General features: G+C 41.2%; 1 protein-coding gene across 1 annotated transcript in view; it reads right to left on the reverse strand.

The window, feature by feature from the left end:
* The window catches only part of LOC117512659, a gene marked incomplete at its 3' end in the record, with an annotated part of 106,899 nt that overhangs the window by 12,585 nt on the left and 72,751 nt on the right, over positions 1–21,563 (reverse strand). The window contains exons 7-18 of the mRNA XM_034172807.1: positions 18,808–19,339; positions 18,321–18,480; positions 18,071–18,187; positions 17,832–17,933; positions 16,863–17,013; positions 16,131–16,767; positions 15,852–16,005; positions 15,655–15,744; positions 15,367–15,562; positions 9,769–12,709; positions 7,228–9,669; positions 4,619–7,023 (exon numbers count right to left, since the gene is read on the reverse strand). Of these exons, the coding sequence (XP_034028698.1) occupies positions 4,619–7,023; positions 7,228–9,669; positions 9,769–12,709; positions 15,367–15,562; positions 15,655–15,744; positions 15,852–16,005; positions 16,131–16,767; positions 16,863–17,013; positions 17,832–17,933; positions 18,071–18,187; positions 18,321–18,480; positions 18,808–19,339 (9,927 nt within the window). The remainder of the gene's footprint in view (positions 1–4,618; positions 7,024–7,227; positions 9,670–9,768; positions 12,710–15,366; positions 15,563–15,654; positions 15,745–15,851; positions 16,006–16,130; positions 16,768–16,862; positions 17,014–17,831; positions 17,934–18,070; positions 18,188–18,320; positions 18,481–18,807; positions 19,340–21,563) is intronic.

The raw sequence follows: 21,563 nt of genomic DNA on the forward strand, positions 1-21,563 counted from the left end.
CAGCTACGCTATAAAGACGTGTGCAAAAGGGATCTAAAAGCCTTGAGCATCGACCAGAACAACTGGGAAGACACAGCTCTAGAACGGTCAGCCTGGAGACAGACTGTGCACAAAGGTCTCTCTAGGTTCGAAGAGACACTGGCTCAGCAGCACGAGGAAAAGAGAGTGAGAAGAAAGGCTGCAGCCCAAGCAGACAGACCAGCGACAGATTTCATCTGTGCTCTCTGCCGGAGGGACTGTCATTCCCGCATTGGCCTGTCCAGCCACACCCGACGTTGCAGCAGAGTCAACACCCAGAGCACAACTCCATAGTCTCTCGAGACTGAAGGATGCCTACTACTACATAGTCCACTGCACTAAACTGAAACTACTGTTTGTAAATTAACTCAATTCTACTTGAAGTCCATTGATTCATATTAGTTTCCTTTTTCTGGTTTTGTCTTAAAGAATTTGTTGAATGTTCAGAATTTTCAAACCAAATAAACTGTTATTACTAGCTTGCCTTTATCTAACTTGTCAATTTTTAATTAAAAAGCTTTACATTTACAAGGGTGTACGCATTCTATTTTGGGTAAATAGTAACTAAAAGCACTATAAATAGCATCTGCATTAAGGTAATCGAGTATGTAAAATACATTTTTGGATTAATATGCTGAAATAGCATTGTTCACTAACAGAATGCAATTAAACTGGAATAGAGAAGAATAAAATTATTAATTTTAAAAATACTTTTGACTTACAGTGAAAATTGGAATTAACCAGGTTAACTTATGCTGAAGTGAAAGTGGAATTGAAAAAGTGAGGTGGAACCCGACTGTTTACCACAGTATCACTGAACATTTTTCATTGTTGTTGCTGTGGTAAGAAGTGTAATTATTCAGTAATTCCAGACAACGCTCAAAATAAAATTTTAAATGTGTTTTGCTTTCCGTAACAACAAATACACTTAAATATTTCACTAATTTAAATGTTAAATTGTACTAAAGCACAGCTGTTGCCAATCAGCATTTGCGATGCTTAAATTGTTTATTTTTTTATTATTTTCTTATCAAAGATACTGATAAAAGTACTCTGCTTCATCACGTCATCACAGGAGAAACACACAAAAATCTACAAGTATTCTGATTCTGGTTAATAATAATAATAATAATAATAATAATATTCAAAAGATTTTTTACATCATTAAAACATTACAAATTGTTAAGTTACAAACCTATTTTTTCAATAATAATAATAATAATAATAATAAAACTATTTCTTTGCAGGAGTAAATCTAAGCTTTATTATGATTATTACTGTAGCCGCCCCCCCCAAAAAAAGTATGTACTTTTCAATCTTAAAAAAAATATTTTTAAAAGGTGCAAAGTGACAACAGACTATACCAAACTATAGTAATTTTACATGGTAATATTGAGGTTTGTTTTGTTTTTTTTAAGTTGTAGGAACATTAAATTAATGCAAAATTTACTGTGTGTAAGTGGAATATGAAGCGACTTAATATTCACTTTAGTGCAAGGAAGGAAAAAAAAACTAGAATTTGAGTTAAATCTGTATTTCCCAGTTTTATCACGACTACATTCAAATATCACTTATGAACATGGCCTAAATTAACAGTAATTTCAAACAGATTTATCCAAAACTGTGTGTGTGTGTGTGTGTGTGGCCAGAGGAACACCGCTAATGTTAGCTAGTTACCCAGCAAAGCTAAGCTAACAGATGCTAAACTTAAAGTTAGACAAGATTTAATCTGCCATTAGTTTGCAATATTAGAAATGTGTAATTATTTATTATCTGATTGAGAATTCCACTGTTAAAAAGCTGAAAGTATTCACCTTTAAAGGTCTTCCACAAACACCACTTGCCTGTTTTTTTTTAAGTAAACAGCTGCTGCCTAGTGACAGCTGCTGGAATGACGTCATCACACTCACAGCGCTCAGGGCTCCAATGTGACTATTTGCTTTATTATATTACATGGTGCTCTTTCTCCATAGTTTCTACATGTGGGTTAAATCTAATATTGACCATAAATTTTAGACAACAATAACACAGATTACCATATCATCAATTCAATTTTATGTCACATTTTATTGTCCACAAATGGTGCACAATCCAAACTAGTTTAGCTCCAAACATGCATGAAATGAAAACGTTTTCCTAAACAGTAGAAAGATAGATAAAACAGTGTAAGCAGTTTGTAACTAGTTACTGCATTATGTTTGTTAAACTTCTTGAATTAAAGCCAACAGTCGACACAAGCACATCATCATTGTGTTGTAGAGGTAAAATTATAAAAACCGCTCACTGCAATTATATTTACATACTTGACTTTTTATAATGCAGCTTGCAAGTCTATGTTTTGCTGAGGTGACAGTATCTTGAAGCTGAGGTGTGTGCTGTTACTCAGACTGTTAAATTGTCATAATGAACAAATAAATAATGCACAAAGTACAGCTACCCCAAACCAAAAACACACAAATGTTATCATTCATTATTAAGCAGACATACAAATACACACACACTGCATCCAGAAAGAATTCACAGCACTTCACTTTTTCCACATTTTATGTTACAGCTTTATCCCAAAATGGATGAAATTCATATTTCCTCAAAATTCAACACACAATACCCCATAATGACAATGTGAAAAGGTTTTTATTTTTTTGCAAATTTATTAATATATATATATATATATATATATATATATATATATATATATATATATATATAAAACATTAAGAAACCACATGTGCATAAGTATTCAGCCTTTACCTCTTGACCTCAGACTGGGGCAACTCGTCATCTTTCAGCAGGACAATGACGCTAAGCACACAGCCAAGATATCAAAGGAGTGGCTTCAAGACAACTCTGTGTATGTCCCTGAGTGGTCCAGCCAGAGCCCAGACCTGAATCCGATTGAAAATCTCTGGAGACATCTGAAAATGGCTGTGCACCAACGCTCCCCATCCAAGCTGATGGAGCTTGAGAGGTGCTACAAAGAGGAATAGGCAAAACTGGCCAAAGATAGGTGCACCAAGCTTGTGGCATCATATTCAAGAAGACTTGAGGCTGTATTTGCTGCCAAAGGTGCATCAACAAAATATTGAGAAAACGGTGTGAAAACTTATGTACGTGTGATTTCTAAGTTATTTTTAATAAATTTGCAAAAAAAAAAAAAAAAAAAATTCCAAAAGAAACTTTTCCCCACCTCAGGTGTAACAATAATCAACAGTGCACCACTAATTAAACTTTACTTAAAATGCACTGTAGTGACAAGATGATTTATCTAAAAATTATTTTAAAAATGTTTTATTTTGCGTTATAATATAAAGACACCTCCTTTTTTGATCACTTAAAGATCTATGTTGTGGTTTCCCATAGCTGAAAATCTTTGAAGTAATTCTAGGGGACATAAAGGCTACCTGATTCAAAAAAATTTCCTAACCAACGTATCAGAGAATCACACTGCCTATTATGAAAATAATAAGACACAGTAATAATTTGTAAAAAGGATCTGTTGCTTTATTAAGCTTTTGCATTCAATTACAACAATGAAGCAAGTCATTAATTGTACAGATGATTACAGAACCAGATCAAGGTTGCAGTATTGACAGCAGTGTTTATATTAAAAAGAAAACTATATACACAATACAATTCTGCCTGCAAGTGCACAATAAACTGAAATTAAAAGTGACCAAAAAAAAAGCTTGAGTCATAATTGGTAAAAGCGTATACCTTGAATGAAACATGACAAGTACTATCATAATGAACTGTATAAACTTTTCACATTTCTGTTTCGATGTACAGCACTTGATGTCCTGCATGGCTTTACCTGTCAGCCATACTGAAAGACAACTGCTCTAAATCTAAAATATATTCACTCTGCGTTGTTTTACTGTGTATTCCAAAAGTGTAATATATGTATCAAAAATTTCAATGCCAGGTATTTCTTTGCAGTTTTAACTTTAGCTTTGATGTTAAAAGTCACACCCTTGACCCTCAAGGCTCTGCTACAGTGTATAATACATTTTATCTGCTGTTTGTCTCATGTTGTATGCACGCACGCACGCACGCACACGCACACCTATGAAGACGTGCTATAGTAACACCTCATGCTTGTACACTTCCACAAGCATGCTGAGAGCACGTTAGCACAGGTGTAAGCATTCATCAGTATATAGCTGAGGCTTTGCTCTCCTGAGAGGTGCCCTCTCTTGCCATTTTCAATCAGCTGTCTCTACATTACTTTTGTTTCTGTCACAATGATCCTTATTTTCTTGACTCACTTCACAACTCTTCTGGTTATCAGCAGTATGAGAATTGTCCTGCTTTCCTTCAGTTTTCCCCTGGTCCTGTTTTGCAGCTTTAACCTCTTCTTTTTCACAGCTCACTGGTCTACCTCTACTTTCACCTCTTACAAAAGTGTCTATTGTGCAACCTTTTTGTCTCTGGTTTAAAACATCAGGGTTTTTCATCATACGGTTTGGGAAAGGTATGGGACCTGCTGGAGTAGGAAGTAAAGGAGCTCTGTGTCTTTGAGGTTTTACTGTTTGCTGATTAACTGACATATTAAAACGGGGCAATACTTTTCCTACATTGTTTGGAGATTTGAGCAGTGGACCATGTGGACCAGTAGGGCCTTCAAACCTGATAGCCAGTGAACCTCTGCGAGTCTCAGAGCTGAATTTGTCATTTACAGACATCCTTGGACTATCCAAAAGAGGAGATGTATACATCTCTGAATTTCTCAGCTCTGGGACTCTCCTTTCATTAATGCTTGGCTGACCCCTCTGCCCTGGTTCTATTCCTTTCCTCCTTAGTGTTCTCCCATCTTGCCCTGGGCCCCTTATATCTGGTTGCATGTCTTCCCTTAGCTCAGGTTTACATCTCCTTGTGTCTAACCCTGGGTTCACCATGTCTGAATGACTTCTGTCAGGCCCGACACCCTCAGTACTTGTTCCCCATGTGTCAGGCTCACATCTTATTTCTCCACTGTGCCTGTCAGATACTAGCCCCCTTCTTAAAGCCGGGCCTCTCTTTTCCCTCTTAAAATCCTGCTCAGCTATCTGCCTACATGGTCCAAAACGTTTCAGTCCTCGACTTCGTCTTTCAGATCCCATCCCCCTACGGTCTGAGCTTTGTCTTTCAGTCCATGTGCCCTCTATGTTTGAATTTCTATTTTCAGACACTGGGCCTCTTCTATCAAAATCCGCCATCTCCATCTCTTTACTCTCTGGGTCTGGCTGCCTCCAGTTATTTTCCATATCATGATCTCTTCTCATATCTGGCCTTGGTCCTCTCATACCTAAGCCTCTCCCATTACGTCCTTGTCCTCTTCTGCCTCTAGCTCTTTCCCACCTAAAATCTGGCCCGGGTTGCTGTCTATCTGACACATGTTCCCCTGTATCAGGTTCTTGCCATTCATTTTCATGACCTCCCCAGTCATGCTCTGAGGATACCATCTCTGGCTCTTCCTGGACATACTCTGTTTCTCTGAAACTGCTACCACTCCATTCATCTTCTGGACCTCTTCTCCTAGATCGGGAGAAAGGCATGCCTGGGTTTTTCAGAAGAGGACTTGGCCTCATATTTCCTCGCCCCCTCCAATTACTGCGTGGACATTTCCTGACATCATCATGGCAGTGCATAGCTGGACCTTCTTGAAACGACTCTTGGTCCCTGGAATCTTGTCTTTTCCATTCATCCCCTGAATATTCCCCTTCATTTCCTAAAATTTCCATACTGGGTACCTGTCCATCTGTGTCTATACCACTGTTATCTGGTGTGGAATCATTGAAATTTGGAGCTTTCCATCTGGCTCCCTTATTTATCTCACTCATATCTGGCCCTGGTCCTCTACTGTGTGTGTTCCTCCTAATGGGTCTTGGTTCCCTCATACCAGGACCTGTGTCATCACGATATTGACCCTCCACATCTAAACTTTCTTGGAAAGGCCCAGACTCTGTAAATGATTCATCTACCAAATCAGCTCTGTAGCCTCTCCGATCACATCTCAGACCTTGTACATTTTCACCTTTCTGACCAATTCGTGGGCCTGTGCAACCTGTACCCCCTGGTACCCTCCAATTAGGTCCTGGGGCCTCCATATTTGGGCCTCTCCTTAAAGGTTTCCTGTACATTGCTTCTCCTGGTTCTTGTCTGCAAGTCCCTGGACCCTCATTGTCAGTAGGTCTATTCTCAGGACCTGGCCCCCTATAGCCAGGACCTCTTGGATTATTTCCATTAGGTCCTGAGCATCCCATCTCAGGTCCTGACATTTCAGCTTCCCTTTCCCTGAAATACTGACCTTTTCTATCAGGCACAGAATCCTCCACAACTGGGCGCCTTCTTTGTAGCCGCGGACCTCTGAAATGGCCTCCTTCAAGATTATATTCAGCACTCTCCACATCTTGTGGTCTACCTTCCAGACTATGTTCCCTGAACTCTGGACCTTCATGATCTTCCCTTGGCCCCATATCTTCTGTACCTGGTCCTCTCATATTATAGCCCAGTCTCGTATTGTCTAAACCTTCTGATGCTGTTCTGTTAAGACAGGGAATATTTTTGTTTGGAATCAAGCTCTGAAGCCCTGCCCTCCCCATATGTGGACCTAATGGGCCTGCCCTTTTGGGCCTCAAGACTCGCATAGCTGGCCCTGCTCGAGCAAGTCTTGGTCTTGTGAATTCTAGCTCTCCTTGTCCTCTCCCACCAAGCCCTGATCCTTTCATACCAAGTTCTGTTCTGTCCGGACCAGTGTCTGTACCTTCAGCTCTTATGTCACGCTTAGGACCACCCAAATGTGGGCCTCTTTGGTTATGAACTTGTCCAATCATGTGTGGATCTCCTGGTCCTCTCCTGTCAGGTCCTTGACTGCCTATAGGTGGACCTCTTCTTTCATGCCCTCGCCCTCTCATAACTGGACCTCCTGGTTCTCCTTTGTGATGTCCAGGACCAATTATGGATGAAGACTGCCATTCATGTCCTGGTTCACCAGAGTGTAGACCTCGTGGTGGTCTTCTGTCATTCCCAGAACCATCCTTACCTAGTCCTCTACCTGCAGCACCTGCTCCTCTGGTGTCAGGACCTTCAGACCCTCTTCTATCAGGACGAGGGCCACCAAGATTTGAACCTCTTCTTTCAGGCAGGGGTCCAGTGAAATATGGATCTACTTGTCCTCTGATATCAGACACTGGCCCATGTGTAGACTGACCTCTCATTTCAGGTCCTGGTTCTCTCCTATCAACCTCATGTCGATTCCTAAGTGTGTCTCTCCTTTCATGTTCTGGTCCTCTGAAACTGGGCCCATCATACCCTGGGCCCTCCACTGATGGACCTCTGATTCCAGGTCCTGACTCCCTGAAATCTTGACCTGCTGATCCTCTCCCGTCTGGACCAGCAGGCTTGACAGCAAGACCCATCAATTCATTGTCTAGTGCCCTGAAACGTGGACCCCCAGGTCCTCTCCTGTCATGCACAGAGCCCTCCACTCCTGAGCCTTTCATTTCAGACTCTAATTCCCTTAAATCTGAATTTATTGGTCCTCTCCTATGAGGTCCATGATCATCCACTGCTGTACCTGTCATTACGGGCCCTGGTCTCCTGAAACCTGGGACCCCTGGCCCTCTTCTGTCAGGTCTAGGACCCTGCACTGCTGGGACTCTCATTTGAGGCCCTGGTTCGTGGAAATTTGGATCTTTTTGTCCTCTCATATCATCCCCACGGCCCGCTACTGCTGTACACAGCATTTCAGGGCCTAGTCCTCTGAAATCGAGGCACCCTGGTCCTCTTCTGTCATGGCCAGGATGATCCACAAGTGGAGCTCGCCATTCATTTTCTTGTCCCTTGAAATCTGGGCCTCCTGGTCCTCTCCTGTCAGGCCCAGATCCCTCTATTGCAGGACGTCCCATTTCAGGCACTGGCCTCCTGAACTCTGGCCCTCCTGGTCCTCTCCTGTCAGGCCCAGATCCCTCTATTGCAGGACGTCCCATTTCAGGCACTGGCCTCCTGAACTCTGGACCTCCTGGTCCTCTCCTGTCAGGACCAGGACCACCCACTGACAAACCTCTAATTTCAGGCTCTAATTCCCTTGTATCTGGACATCCTTGTCTTCTTCTATCAGGTCCTGGGCCCTCCAATGCAGGACCTCTCATATTTTGCTCTGATATCCTCAAATCTGGACCTCTTAGTCTTCTCCTGTCATTCCCAGGACCCTCTCCTGTAGGACATTTCATTTGATGCCCTGGCCTTTGCAAAACAGAACATCCTGGACCTCTAATGTCAGGCTCAGGAACAACCATCCCTAGACCTCTCAATTCAGTCTCTGGTTCCCTAAAATCTGATCCTTCTCTGCTTCTCCAATTTAACCCAAATCTCTCCCTTGCCAAAGTTCTCATTTCAGGCCCTGTCCTCCTGAAATCTCGACCTCCTAGTCCTCTGTCAGGCGCAGGACCCCTTATTTCAGGACCTGCTTTGTTAAATTCTATATCCTCTGGTCCTCTCCGATTACACACCTGACCCTCTACATCTGGTTCTCCCACTACAGACATGGTTTGACCAGTGTTTGGGCCTCCCATTTCAAAATCTGGTTGTCTGAATTCTAGACCTCTATCACCTTGTCTGTCAGGCCACATGTTATCCAAGTTTGCATCTCTCCTGTCAGGTTGCTGGCTCCGCAAGTCACATTTTAGAGATGGGCTCTGCCTGACTACACCTAATCCTCCCCTTCCAGGCTCTTGCCAATTATCCATTCTATCTTGTCCTGGAGTACTCCAATCCAAGTCCATCGTATGTGGGCCATGACATTTATTTTGACTCCTCGGACTTCTCAGACCAAGACCCAGGTCAGGAACATTAACAGCTGGTTCTGAATCATTTGGATTTCTAATGTCTAGACTTGGACCTCTGGCTTTTTGATCTGTCATGTCATTTCTTTTTTCAAGTAACAGACCCTGCATGTTTATACCTTGAGTGACTGAACCTCTGTCTGACCTTGTTTCACATGATTTACTTTTATGGAGTGTTGCATCTAAGCCACTTATATCTTTGATTTCACTATCCAACTGTGGCTTTATGGACTGTTTCCCAAGACCCCTGGTGTCTTGTATAATAGTGGAACTGTTAGTTTTACTACTTTCATCACTTATCTTTAATTCTTGTCCCTTCACAGATATGTCTTGCATAATTTCTTTATCAATGTTAATTTTTGGAACTGCCTCAGTCACACTTGCAAACTGTGTTTTATTAGTCAGATCTCTGTGGTCGGCATTTGGACTTTCATCTTTGGTCTGTTGACCACTTAAAGAGGTATTTCTGCCTGCACCCATAAATCCTGCCATTTTGTGTGATAGCTCTGCTTGTGATTTATGCTCCCCAGTCCCCTGACCATGCTGGAGACAACTAGCATCGACATTTTTCTCATCTTCTAGAGCAATCCCTCTAGTACCTGGGATTGCATAACACACAGTTGATACAGGGCCTCTTGAATCTGCGTCCCATTTATCAGGTTCCAAATTATCTGCCCCCTTCAAAACTGGCTCTCCCACTTCCTTCGGCCGGTCTGATCCAGTAATCAGTACTTTTGTAATAGTCAGAACTTGTTTCTGGTCTTTTATTTCTGCTTCATTTGCTGTATTTGATCCTTGAGCTTTACATCCCGGGGCTACATTTTGTACAATGGGGCCTCTCATTTCTTGTACAGCACTCCTAATCCCCAAAATGTGTTCTCCCACATTTTGATCTGAACTCTGCATCTCTGTCTGTGGGCCCCACACGTTTGTCCTTTGACTGATTACAGCTATGTTTCCAGGATCACAACTGTTGGGGCTTTGGTGATGCATACCTGGATCTAAATTACTTGATCCTGAAATTCTAATGCCTGCTTCTCTCATATTCATTTGTGAATCCTTAACTACAGACTCTGCCATATTTGGTATTGAATCTCTAATTCCTGACCTTATTATGTCCTGTGTTGTCCTTGATGCACTCATATCCAATCCTGGACCCATCATTCCATGCTCTTTTATAAAATTTCCTTGTCCCCATATGCTTTGTCTGCTTAATAGGGATTCTATACCTTCCATATTTGGGAAATTATTTTGTGTACTTGAAACTGCTCCAGAACAAACTGTTTTGGGTACTGCCATGTCTGGCCCTGAACCCCAAACAGCTATGCCTGTTGCTGAACCTGAATGTCCTTCGCTTTGCCCATGTGTTTCTGGACGTTGTTGGTCTGAACATTTCCCTTCCATATCTTTATTTGTCTCTGTCATACCTTGGTCTCTAAAACCTGGACCTGGGTTTGATACTAAACCCCCAATAGTAGGTAACTGGACATTGTAATTTGCTGTTTGACCAACAACAGGAAGAAAATTGTCTTCAAGTTTCACAAGTGGAAATGAGCCACTGTTACCTGTCTCGTGTTCTTGGACTTTTTCTATGTCATCTGACTCACCATTTTCAAAGCTGCTGGACTTTACAAACCGTGGGTCTGGATCAGGGCTCTCAGGAGAATCTCGAATGGGAGGCTCAATTTCTCTTAATGGAACTGTATTTTCAATTTCATTTTTTATCATTATTTTCTGTTGCTGGAGCTTGTCCATCTGCTCAGAGGAACCATTGTCCTTATCATCACGGTCATTTACTGAATGTTTCTGAAGCACCATAGAATTTGACATCTCTGGTTTATGAGGACATGGGGAAAAGTCTCTGACAGGGCTGTTTGGCTGTGGAGTTGAAATCTCAACATTATGTTTTAAGTAGTGTCCATCTGGGTCATTTTTAATGGAAGTAGGGTTGTATGGTGGTGTGTTACTGTCTGCAAATAATCCAACGACAGGCTCTGTGTTACCATGGACATTTACATGCTTTGATCTGTCAAGAAGATGAGGAGACCTTTTTCTATGATGTCTCCATGAAGGGGAAGTAGTGCGTTTTTTTCTCGGGGATGATGGGGATCTTCTACGTCCACGGGAATGCCGGCGCAAAGAATGTTCTTTATGATGGTGACTCTGGCGTTCAGACTGATCTCTCACTCTGTGTCTTGACCTGTCCCTTTCACTTTTTCGGTGTCTATCTTTTTCTTTCCGCCTCCGGGAATATGAAGGAGAACGTCGCTGAGATCTTTTTGAGGGGCTGTTTCTGCCATCCCTTTCATGATGACTCCGCTTTCTACTGTGGTGTGCATTTGGAGAGGTAGCCTTACGGCTAGATCTATGGCATGGTCTAGTCAAAGACGAATCCCGAGTCTTTACACGCTCTCCTTGAAATACATCCTCTTGAATTTCATTAAAAAGTGACTCGTCCTCTGGATCATAAGCTATATCAGAATCGTCAATCTCCCCAGCTGAAGACAACTTGTCACTTTCCTTAACATTTTCAGTCGTGTCATATTGTTCTGTAGCAGTATTTGTATCATTTTTCAAATCAGGATAGGTGGAAATATCATCCATCTTAACAGCTTGTGAGTCTACATTTGGACTGTCCAACATCTGTGTAATGTCGGAATTGTCTGCTGATTCTAAAGGTGTTGACTCTGCTTGCATTATACCACTCTGCAAAGATGGCAGTTGACTGAGAGGAAGAGACTTTGCTGGGGCAGACATAAGGGAATCAGAAACAGAAAAATGAGCCATGAATTTTCCCACAGCCTCTCTCTGTTGACGTAGTGCCTCTTCTTGCTCTTTTAGCTGACGTTTTTGCTCTTCAATCTGCTTATTAAGTTCCTCAAGCATCCGCTGCTGTTCAGTCAGTGTTGCAGCTGACACAACTACAGTGCCTATTGGGAGGTTCTGTGGCACTGCAGCTGGGGTGGAAACTTGTACTGGGGTGGAGGCTGAAACTGGTGTGGCAACCTGGGTGGAAATTGGGACTAGGGATGATGAAGAATCTGATGTATGAGTTGGAGCAACATATTTTGTTAGAACATCACTTTGAATATCTTCAAAGATAGACTCATCTTCAGGATCATAGGCAACATCATCTTCCACAAAGCCAGATGGAGGAGGACTATGGGCCTTATTTTTTTCCATGTTATGTGGAGCAATCACTCCATATGCCATTGCTGGATCATACTCCTCTTCTGGATCATAAGGTCGGTCAAAATAATTTTCCTCATCTTCTATCTCTTTGACCTTGGATTTTTGCCCATACTGTTGGACAATGGGATCCATCATTTTTCCAGAAACCTCAGTGAACCCTGGAAGCTTCTCAGCACTTACAGTGGTTGCTGTAGCATTTCCCTCAGATGAGATGGCTGAGTCAGTTTGCTTTTTATTCCCAAACAAAGTTTTTAAAATAGTTTGTAGAGGGGTGTTGTCATTTGATGGAGCTGTAGAATTCTTGTCAGAGATGTTATTCAAGGAGGATTGTGTGGACGTACCAGTGGCTGACGTAGAAACAGAAGTAGTTAATCTAATGGCATTTAACAGCGATGGTATGGTAACTGAGCCAGAAGAAGAAGAATCTGATGGTGATCCAGGGCAAGAAGGTGATTCTGGAGGAGTGGTGCTAGCAGCAGTCTCTGGATCATAGGGTTGGAACATCTCCAGTTTGTCAGATCCATACAGGGCTGGAGGTTTGGGGATCCACATAGGGTCTTTTGTCATATGAACTTTAGGTCTTTTCTCTTCTGTTTCTTGAGGCAAACTTCCAGGACGTTTTGGTTTCTGGACAATTGCCAGACCCAGAAGAAGATTGGGACGGTTCTTTTCAAGTCCTGGGAAAGACAGAGACAAAGTGTTATAGCCACAAAGAACACATTCATTTTGATAGACAAAGCAAAAGTAAAAAAACAAAACTCACGTAGAAATCATGGAGGGATCTGAAATTTTCATCTTAGGTGCATGTCCACTGTGAGACACATAATCTAAAAAAAAAAAAAAAAAAAATCCGAAATCACAATGTATGATTTTTTAATTTCCAGTTGGAATTCTCAGTTGGTGGGGTTTTCTTTGTTCAATAGAGTACATTTGCTTTTTATATAGGTTGAGTGTGTTGCTCAGTGGGGCCTGTGAGAGCTTGACTAGGTGTCGGAGGCGGCCAGGAGGCTCGGGCCAGTTAGGGGAAATTGCATTTGGAGCTCCCTGGCACTGGAACCCAGCGACAGGATCAGACCCACAGGTTAGTGTTAGGGGGTTAGGTTCTGGTTAGGTTAGGGTTAGGGGAAAGGGTTAGTAATTTATTTGTATGTTACTGCTGCAAATAAGTATTTCAACACCTGTGAAAATCAATGTTAATATTTGGTACAGTAGCCTTTGTTTGCAATTACAGAGGTCAAACATTTCCTGTAGTTTTTCACCAAGTTTGCACACACTGCAGCAGGGATTTTGGCCCATTCCCCCACACAGATCTTCTGTAGATCAGCCAGGTAACTGGGCTGTCGCTGAGAAACACGGAGTTTGATCTCCCTCCAAAGATTCTCTATTGGGTTTAGGCCTGGAGACTGGCTAGGCCACTCCAGAACCTTGATATGCTTCTTACTCATTGGTTATCCTAGTTATCCTGGCTGTGTGCTTTGGGTCATTGTCATGTTGGAAGACCCATTCATGACCCATCTTCAATGCTCTAACTGAGGGAAGGAGGTTGTTCCCCAAAATCTCGCAATACATGGCCCGGTCATACTCTCCTTAATACAGTGCAGTTGTCCTGTCCCATGTGCAGAAAACACCCCCAAAGCATGATGCTTCCACCCCCATGCTTCACAGTAGGGACGGTGTTTTTGGGATGGTACTCAGCAGTCTTCTTCCTCCAAACACGGCGAGTGGAATTAAGATCAAAAAGTTCTATTTTGGTCTCATCTGACCACATAACTTTCTCCCATGACTCCTCTGGATCATCCAAATGGTCATGGGCAAACTTAAGACGGGCCTGGGTGTGTGCTGATTTAAGCAGGGGAACCTTCCGTGCCATGCATGATTTTAACCCATGACGTCTTAGTGTATTACCCACAGTAACCTTGGAAACAGTGGTGCCAGCTCTCTTCAGGTCAGTGACCAGCTCCTCCCATGCAGTTCTGGGCTGATTCCCCACCTTTCTTAGTATCATTGATACACCACGAGGTGGGATCTTGCATGGAGCCCCAGTCCAAGGGAGATTGAGTCATGTTTAGCTTCTTCCATTTTCTAATAATTGCTCCAACAGTTGATCTTTTTCACCAAGCTGCTTGGCAATTGCCCCGTAGTCCTTTCCAGCCTTGTGGAGGTCTACAATTTTGTCTCTGGTGTCTTTGAACAGCTCTTTGGTCTTAGCCATGTTAGTAGTTGGAGTCTTACTGATTGTGTGGGGTGGACAGGTGTCTTTATACAGCTAATGACCTCAAATAGGTGCTTCTAATTTGGAATAATAAGTGGAGTGGAGGTGGACTTTTTTCGAGGCGGACTAACAGGTCTTTGATGGCCAGAATTTCTGCTGATTGGCAGGTGTTGAAATACTTATTTACAGCAGTAACATGCAAATAAATTATTAAAAAAAAATCATACATTGTGATTTCCGGATCTTTTTTTAGATTATGTCTCTCACAGTGGACATGCACCTAAGATGAAAATTTCAGACCCCTCCATGATTTCTAAGTGGGAGAACTTGCAAAATCGCAGGGTGTTCAAATACTTATTTTCCTCACTGTATGTTTTTAAAAAAGCGTGAATTTTTGTTTTTAGAAGACAAAAACTGCAAGTACATAATGGTGACTCTGGAAATTACATAGCAAAATAGCACTGCCTAAAAATAATATGCATCCTTGAGCTTTGGAAGTTTAACGTGTGCCACGAGAAAGGACAATCAAGATGTGTTTTAATTTAGCAATATTTACATACAAATCAGAGTGTAGCTATCCACATCCAATGTGAAAGGTTTAGAGATTATAGCCACTGTATTCAGTCTCCCAATTTTAGGGATTTAACTCTAATTGGCCGATTACAGCTGTTCCACAAACTGGCATGTGTCATTTCATGGCATGTCATTTCATTTATAATTAAACAGCTAAAAAAAAGTGAGACTTGTATTTTAAATTTTGCTGATTAAATTCATGTGATTATCAAAGTACATGTGAACAGTTCAGATGCAAAATGCTGTAAGTCCATTTCTTTTTCAAATGGGGAAAAATACTATTTAAAATGTCAATTTGCAACAAAGTGCATTAGACAATGCAACACTGATAGTCACCTAGATAGCCAAGTGCATGTTGGTCTGGACTAAAAATTTATGGCTTTGGCCTATAGAGGTTTGGAGCTAAACTCTTCATATAGATTTTACTTTAGCTTGCCACGAAATAAATAAATCTGAAAAATAAAAATAAATTCAAAAATATAAATAAATTGAATATTACATCAAAGATATGGTAGTGGTAAACAAACACAATTTGTAGCATTTTCCCACCTGGTCCTTCAAGAGGTTGCAGTATGGACGGCACCGATTCTTTTGCACTGAGAGGGACAAGATATATGTCCTTAATAAAACGACTGTTATTGGAGGCCACACCAAAACGCCCTCTGCTGCTGAAATAGGAAAATAGGGAGACATAGGCCACCTCCTCCTCCTCTGTTGCGGGATGAAACCGAATCACACATAACTCCTGAAAAGACAAATATCCAAAGTTGTTATATGATGTTGGTGTATTCTTTCTACAACTAAACTGATGCACAGAAACTACAGTATGTGGCTTGCCTTTGTAACTGAGGTCTTTAGTTTAGAAACATACTCCCACACTGTTTCAGGCACAATCCGTCCTCCAATCTGTATGGTATCAGGTAAATCCTACAGATAAGAAAAAGAAAAGGAAAAAATGTATAGAGTTGCTATGACAATACAACAACTATAATTTGTGATCATTTTGATAAAGCTATTTGACTTGAGTGGTATACCGCTTTCAAATTTTCAGCAGATCCAGAAACCAGATATCCTTTAGTCACAAACTTGGCGATGGTAATCATGTTTAGGAAGCCTTTCCACAATATGTCTTGTTTAGCTAGGAACTGAGAAGTCTCACCATCAGCTGGAGATTCAGAGATCACCGTCCTAAAAAAATAATAATAACAAAAAATTATCCCCAAGAGCACAATAATTCTGTCATACACACAAAATTTAAAATATTGTAAGACCTTAAGGTTTTTTTTGTTTTTTTTTTGCTTTTCTTTAAATACCTTGAAGATGCACCATAGAGCCTGGGATCTGCTGTAGGATGTGATGGCTTCATTAATATAGATTTAGGTAATGTGCTCATTGCTGGTCTTGAAGGTGCGGGTACTGAGGGCAGGGAAGAACTACTCTCTTTAAGAGAAGCATAAGGCAATGACTGGTTGGAGACTTTATTACTGGGAGCAGGTGTGCCACTAGACAAAGCAGAGAACCTGCTTGCCACAGTACGGGGATCACGCCTTGTAACTGTAACAGTGGAGATGACTGGAATCACAACTGGTGCATATGCTCTCTTTGGCATGGCATCTTTAGATGTGTCTGTAGTTGGAGATGCAGGAGACTCTATGACAGGGGAAGCAGGAGATTCTAAAACTGGAGAGGCTGGAGAATTCATGATTGGAGATGCAGGTGATTCTACAATGGTCAAGGTTGGAGAGTCAATGGAAACGCAGGATGAAGAGTCCACTGTGGGAAGTACTGGCAAATCCATGTCAGGTGACTCAGGTGGCGCTCGCAGAGGTGAGTTACCTCCTGCAGAGTTTCTCCAAGAAGGTTCGGAAAAATATTCACACCTGTCTCTTGAATCAGAAACTTTGGGTTTTTTCTGTGGGGGTTCTTCCTCTCTTTCAGCTGGCATCTGGCCTTGGGGAATCAATAATAATCTTTGTTCACTTAACAGCAACAATGGTTAATAACTGAACAATAATGCCTGGTAGCATGAAACATTTTCTGTTTACCTGTACAGATCTTGCATTTCAGGTCAAAGAGGTGAGTTTTGTGTTCTGATGTGGTGTCATTAAGCATACAGGTGAGAATATCTGGTACAGTACTGCTCTGACTTGGCTGGTTTGTTTTGGTCTTAAGAGGAGGAAGGCTTTTCTTCTGTTCCTGGTGAGCAACATACACAGGCAGACACACACAAAGAATAATTAACTGGGACGCTGTTGAGCAACTAATGGAGTAAGATGTGCGATTCACTGTCTCCCACAGATTCCGCTAAGATTGTTATTCTTAGATATTTTTAAGATTTTTTAAATTAAAAGATTCTCCAGCCTTATTGAAGTCAATACTGGACTGGTTTAATTTGTTATTATGGCCAGTAAAAGTAATAAACTGCTGATTCCGACCTCTTCTGAAAGTTCTCTGTTCTCTCACGACGTCCTGGGTCAACAGAGGCTTAAATTTGGAGGTTTTCAGCTTGAAACAGGATAACAACGTCACCTCGGAGCGCTGCGCGACGTCCCGCTCCGTGGGAAGTCCTTACAGCGATAGAAACAATCCAAAATCTCTCATCAGCCGTTAAAATTTTCACCGAAAACCAGCTGAATTTCTCGAATGGTGTCCACTTGGATGTGCCTCACAGTTTTTGAAAAAATTTTGATCAAGCACAGCGCCAGTCTCTCAGCAACTTCTCAGACAAAGGAATTCCGACAAGGGGGCTGGACCACTCCTTCCACAAGGCGTGCTCACAGGCGAATGACGTCACCGACAGGCATGAAAAAACTCTTGCATGCCCACGAGGGTTCAAGCTTGGCTGATGTGTAATTACACATGATTTAAATCCATATGGTTTTTTAAAAAAATAATGTCGGATACTTTTCTCACAGACCTCGTATATATATATATATAAGATGTAAGACAGACCCCTCACCCCCCGACACACACACACACACACACACACACACACAGATGAATGAAATACACACCGTGCTTTTGTCAGGTTTGGCAGGATTCGAACTTGGCAAGACAACTTTTACTGCTTCAGGCTTCTGCAGCAAACTTGCCACTTTAGCAGGTGCATTTTTAACCTGTATTGGGGGGGGAAAAAAAACAAAAAAAAAAACAATTCTACATAACACATTCATTGACTGACCCAGTTCAGATGTCATAAGGTAAAGCACAGTGTTTGATTTTGTCTTGCTATGGTGCAATCCACACATTTTACCTGAATTTTTTCTTTTGAGCTCGGCTCTGGTGCCTTGGTAGCCTGCATATCCTTCTGACTCATCCTGACCAGCCTGAAGGGACTTATGTCTCCATTTACAAACCGATACAACAAACCCTAGAGAGAACACATGCCCAAACTTTTAAAATGCCTGCTAACCAAAAAAAACAATAATAAAAGTTTAAATTTCTGCATTATTGAGTGTATTCAAATGTCAGGCACAGAGGAATTCAAACAAAAATGTTATCACCTTATTTCTTGGGTCTTTCAGGTTGAACATTATAGTTCTGTATTTGTTCATGTATTTGCTGTCTGTGTTGCGAAACACGTCAAACATCTCCATCTCAATGCTTGTGACAAGCTTTGAGATTTCACTCTCAGACAAGTCCAAATCCTCACAATCACATACCCTTGGCAAATGAAAGGACAGTTAGTAAAACACTGTGTTGTGCACTAAACAATATGAATGCAAGTCTGAGGTCTAACAAAGGAACTGTCACAATGTTTGTAATCAAGTAATCAGAAAACTTTATGCTCACCTCTACTGAATTCTTTCTTAGCATTAGTAATCATAATACTTCTGCTTCAAAGTTCTGGCAAGTTACACTTTTGGTTGTTATCTGATTTCTATAATGTTTCAAATTACTATTTTTTTTTATTTGTTGTTTTTATTCAAAACTGCAAACTATGTGAACATGACATCAAAACCGCCACAGTGATGCTAAAACAGGTCTTACCTTTTGAGGAGGATGCTTGTGAGCGTGCGCTGGATGCTCTGTCTGACCTGGTTGTTGGGTTGAGAGGGTCTGGAAGAAGGAGCACTGGGTGCAGGAGGCACAGGCAGATTTCGGGTTTCATTCAGTCCAGTTGGGGCTGATGAGGGCTTCTGGCACGATGCTGCGGCTGATGTATGGCCAAGTGTGGGCTGAGGTCCAGGATGCTTCTTTGGTATGACATATGAGGTCTTTGTTACCAAAACAGCCCCAGTTTCATGATGTTTGGGTCCAGATTTGGTTGGGGGTTGTGTGGCAATAGAGAGGCTTGGTTTTGCTGGAGAGGGTGGTTTAACAAAATCTGAACTTGCAGATTGTTTTTTCAAATCAGTCTTTATTGAGTCCACTGCTTTTTTGTGAGATTGGACCTGAGGTGGAGATGGCTCAGTAGCAGGTTCAGAAGAGAGACAAAGAGCTGCAGAGGGATCCTGTGAAGACTGGCTTGTCGGGGCTACAACTTCGGTGTTGCCTTTTACTTGATTGATGTTCTCATCCGCTGTTAGAAAAAAGATTAGCAGAGCATTTGTTATTATTATTACTCTACTGCTGTTGATAAAAAACAACATATTGTAAAACATGTAACATATGCTGCGAAACGTAATTTGCTTAATTACCCGATACCCGAAATGAAAATAAAGTTAGGAAAGTGAAGTTTCTCAGTCATCTGTGTGTGTGTGTTGTGCTGCCCTGTCATACTTCATGGATGTGAGAACTGGGGCCTCATTTATAAAACTGTGTGCAATCATGACTAAGACTGTGTACACACAAAGGCAGAAATGTGCGTATGCATCATTTTCACCAGAGTTATAAAGCTGTGTGGCTCTCCTTTAGAAATTTCAGTCATACTTCATAAATCTATCACTGTGACACTACACATATGCACAACCCTGCTGCTGTCCACTCCCATCTTTAACCATGAATGAATGTAGACACTTCTTCAATTTATCATTTTGCCTGTAAACTCTATCTGTGCCCATCACTCCAAAATAAAACTAAGTCCCTTTAGCTTCTCCCTTGTTTCACTTGGGGTTGCCACAGATCAGAGGATCTGCATATTATTTGGCATGTTTTACGGCGAATGCAACTTCCTCACGCAAATTCACTTTTTACATGAAGAATAGGCAGGAATGGCCAGAAACCAGGAACCTTCCACACTGGAAACGGTTCAGTGAATTGCTTGGCCACCACCCCTGCTGGGGACTATCACTCTAAATACGAACCCATTAAATCTCACACAGCAGAGAACTATATGGAAATTAAAAAATAAAGTACAGGAGAAGCACAGTTACACCAAATGTGAAAGTCAGACACGCGACACTCAATTTTAGCTTCTCAGATACAAATTGCCGGTCTGTAAAACCAAGCAATATACAGAGCAAGAATGTTATGGAATTTAATGTATTGATTTTATGGCTCTTTTAGTATAGCTTTTATTTATTTTATTCTTAACTCTATTTTTACCTGAGGCCATCAAATATGGCCATTGGGTATTGCGAATGGCTTTCATCCGTCTGTCCATCAGCCTGTCTGTCCGTCTGTGCTCAGCATAAGTCCAGTCCTATTACTACCAGGGTCTTCAAATTGACAGCGAGCATTCTTGGCGTGACAGCCAATCAGAGTAGAGCTGCACCATAACCTCAGTGGCTGACCTCTCCAAAATTACTTCATTTTGTGTGTTTATATATGTTTCTCATATATAATGTAAAAGCTAGCGAGAAATAAACATTTTTAAAATTGAAAACACTGTTTTTGGAACATAACAGCACTTCTGAACTTATTTACAAGAGATTTCTCGGACGTTAGCATGGTGACTTTACAGGCTAGCTAGCTGCAAAACTCTTTCATTTGTGTGTAAATCTAACCTCTTTCCCATATATTATGTAAAAGCTAGCGAGAAATAAACACTCCTAAAACTGAAAATGATGTAGCTTGATAACACCTCTGGAGTCATTTACAAGACATTTTGCATGCATGCTAACTTCCTACGGAGTTACATTTGTCTCATTAATACCTGCAAATGCACAGAGGGTGATCTACAAATATTCCTTCATTTGCACATCTTCCTCTCTGAAAACGTAAATATTATCTTTGATTGATTGTTCGATAGAGGAACTTTATTGAACATGTGCAAATTGTACATAAAACAATAGGATCTTAATAATTAGTTAAACTGCAAATTATAAAGAACACAATGCCCATATGGCAGAGGGTATTTTAGCCTTGTTGGGTTTTTTTTTGTTTTTGCTATGATGGTTCTTTACTTACTTGCACTGATCCCTGTCTCTGTTGCCACTGTTTTTTTTTGTGTGTGTGTGTTTTAAGTGGTATTTGTGTGCGTGGAAGAAGATGACTCACTTCACTGTAAACCAAATATACCTTCCAGCATAAATAAAGTTACATTCACTTTGACCTTAACATGAGAAAACTGGAAAAGATTAAATGTCTCATTTGGTGATCTCAGTTTTGGAATCACAAACAAAAGCAAAGCCACCGAATGTGGAAAAATAACAGTTGATCAAATTGAGTGCAATGCAAGGCTGTAAATATAGCATCTACAATCAAGAATACAAATAAACTAGCGTGTTGCCTGTGGGGATCCATGGGCCCAAAATAGGGTAGTGTTTATAAAATAGGTATGACATTTTTCAAGGGTGGTAATAAATTATGCAAAGTTTCGATTATGACTTGGATTATGACCTGGAATGACTTGTGCGAGTCCA

Source organism: Thalassophryne amazonica, chromosome 6 (genome assembly GCF_902500255.1).
Source record: "Thalassophryne amazonica chromosome 6, fThaAma1.1, whole genome shotgun sequence".
In the NCBI taxonomy this organism is placed as follows: domain Eukaryota; kingdom Metazoa; phylum Chordata; class Actinopteri; order Batrachoidiformes; family Batrachoididae; genus Thalassophryne; species Thalassophryne amazonica.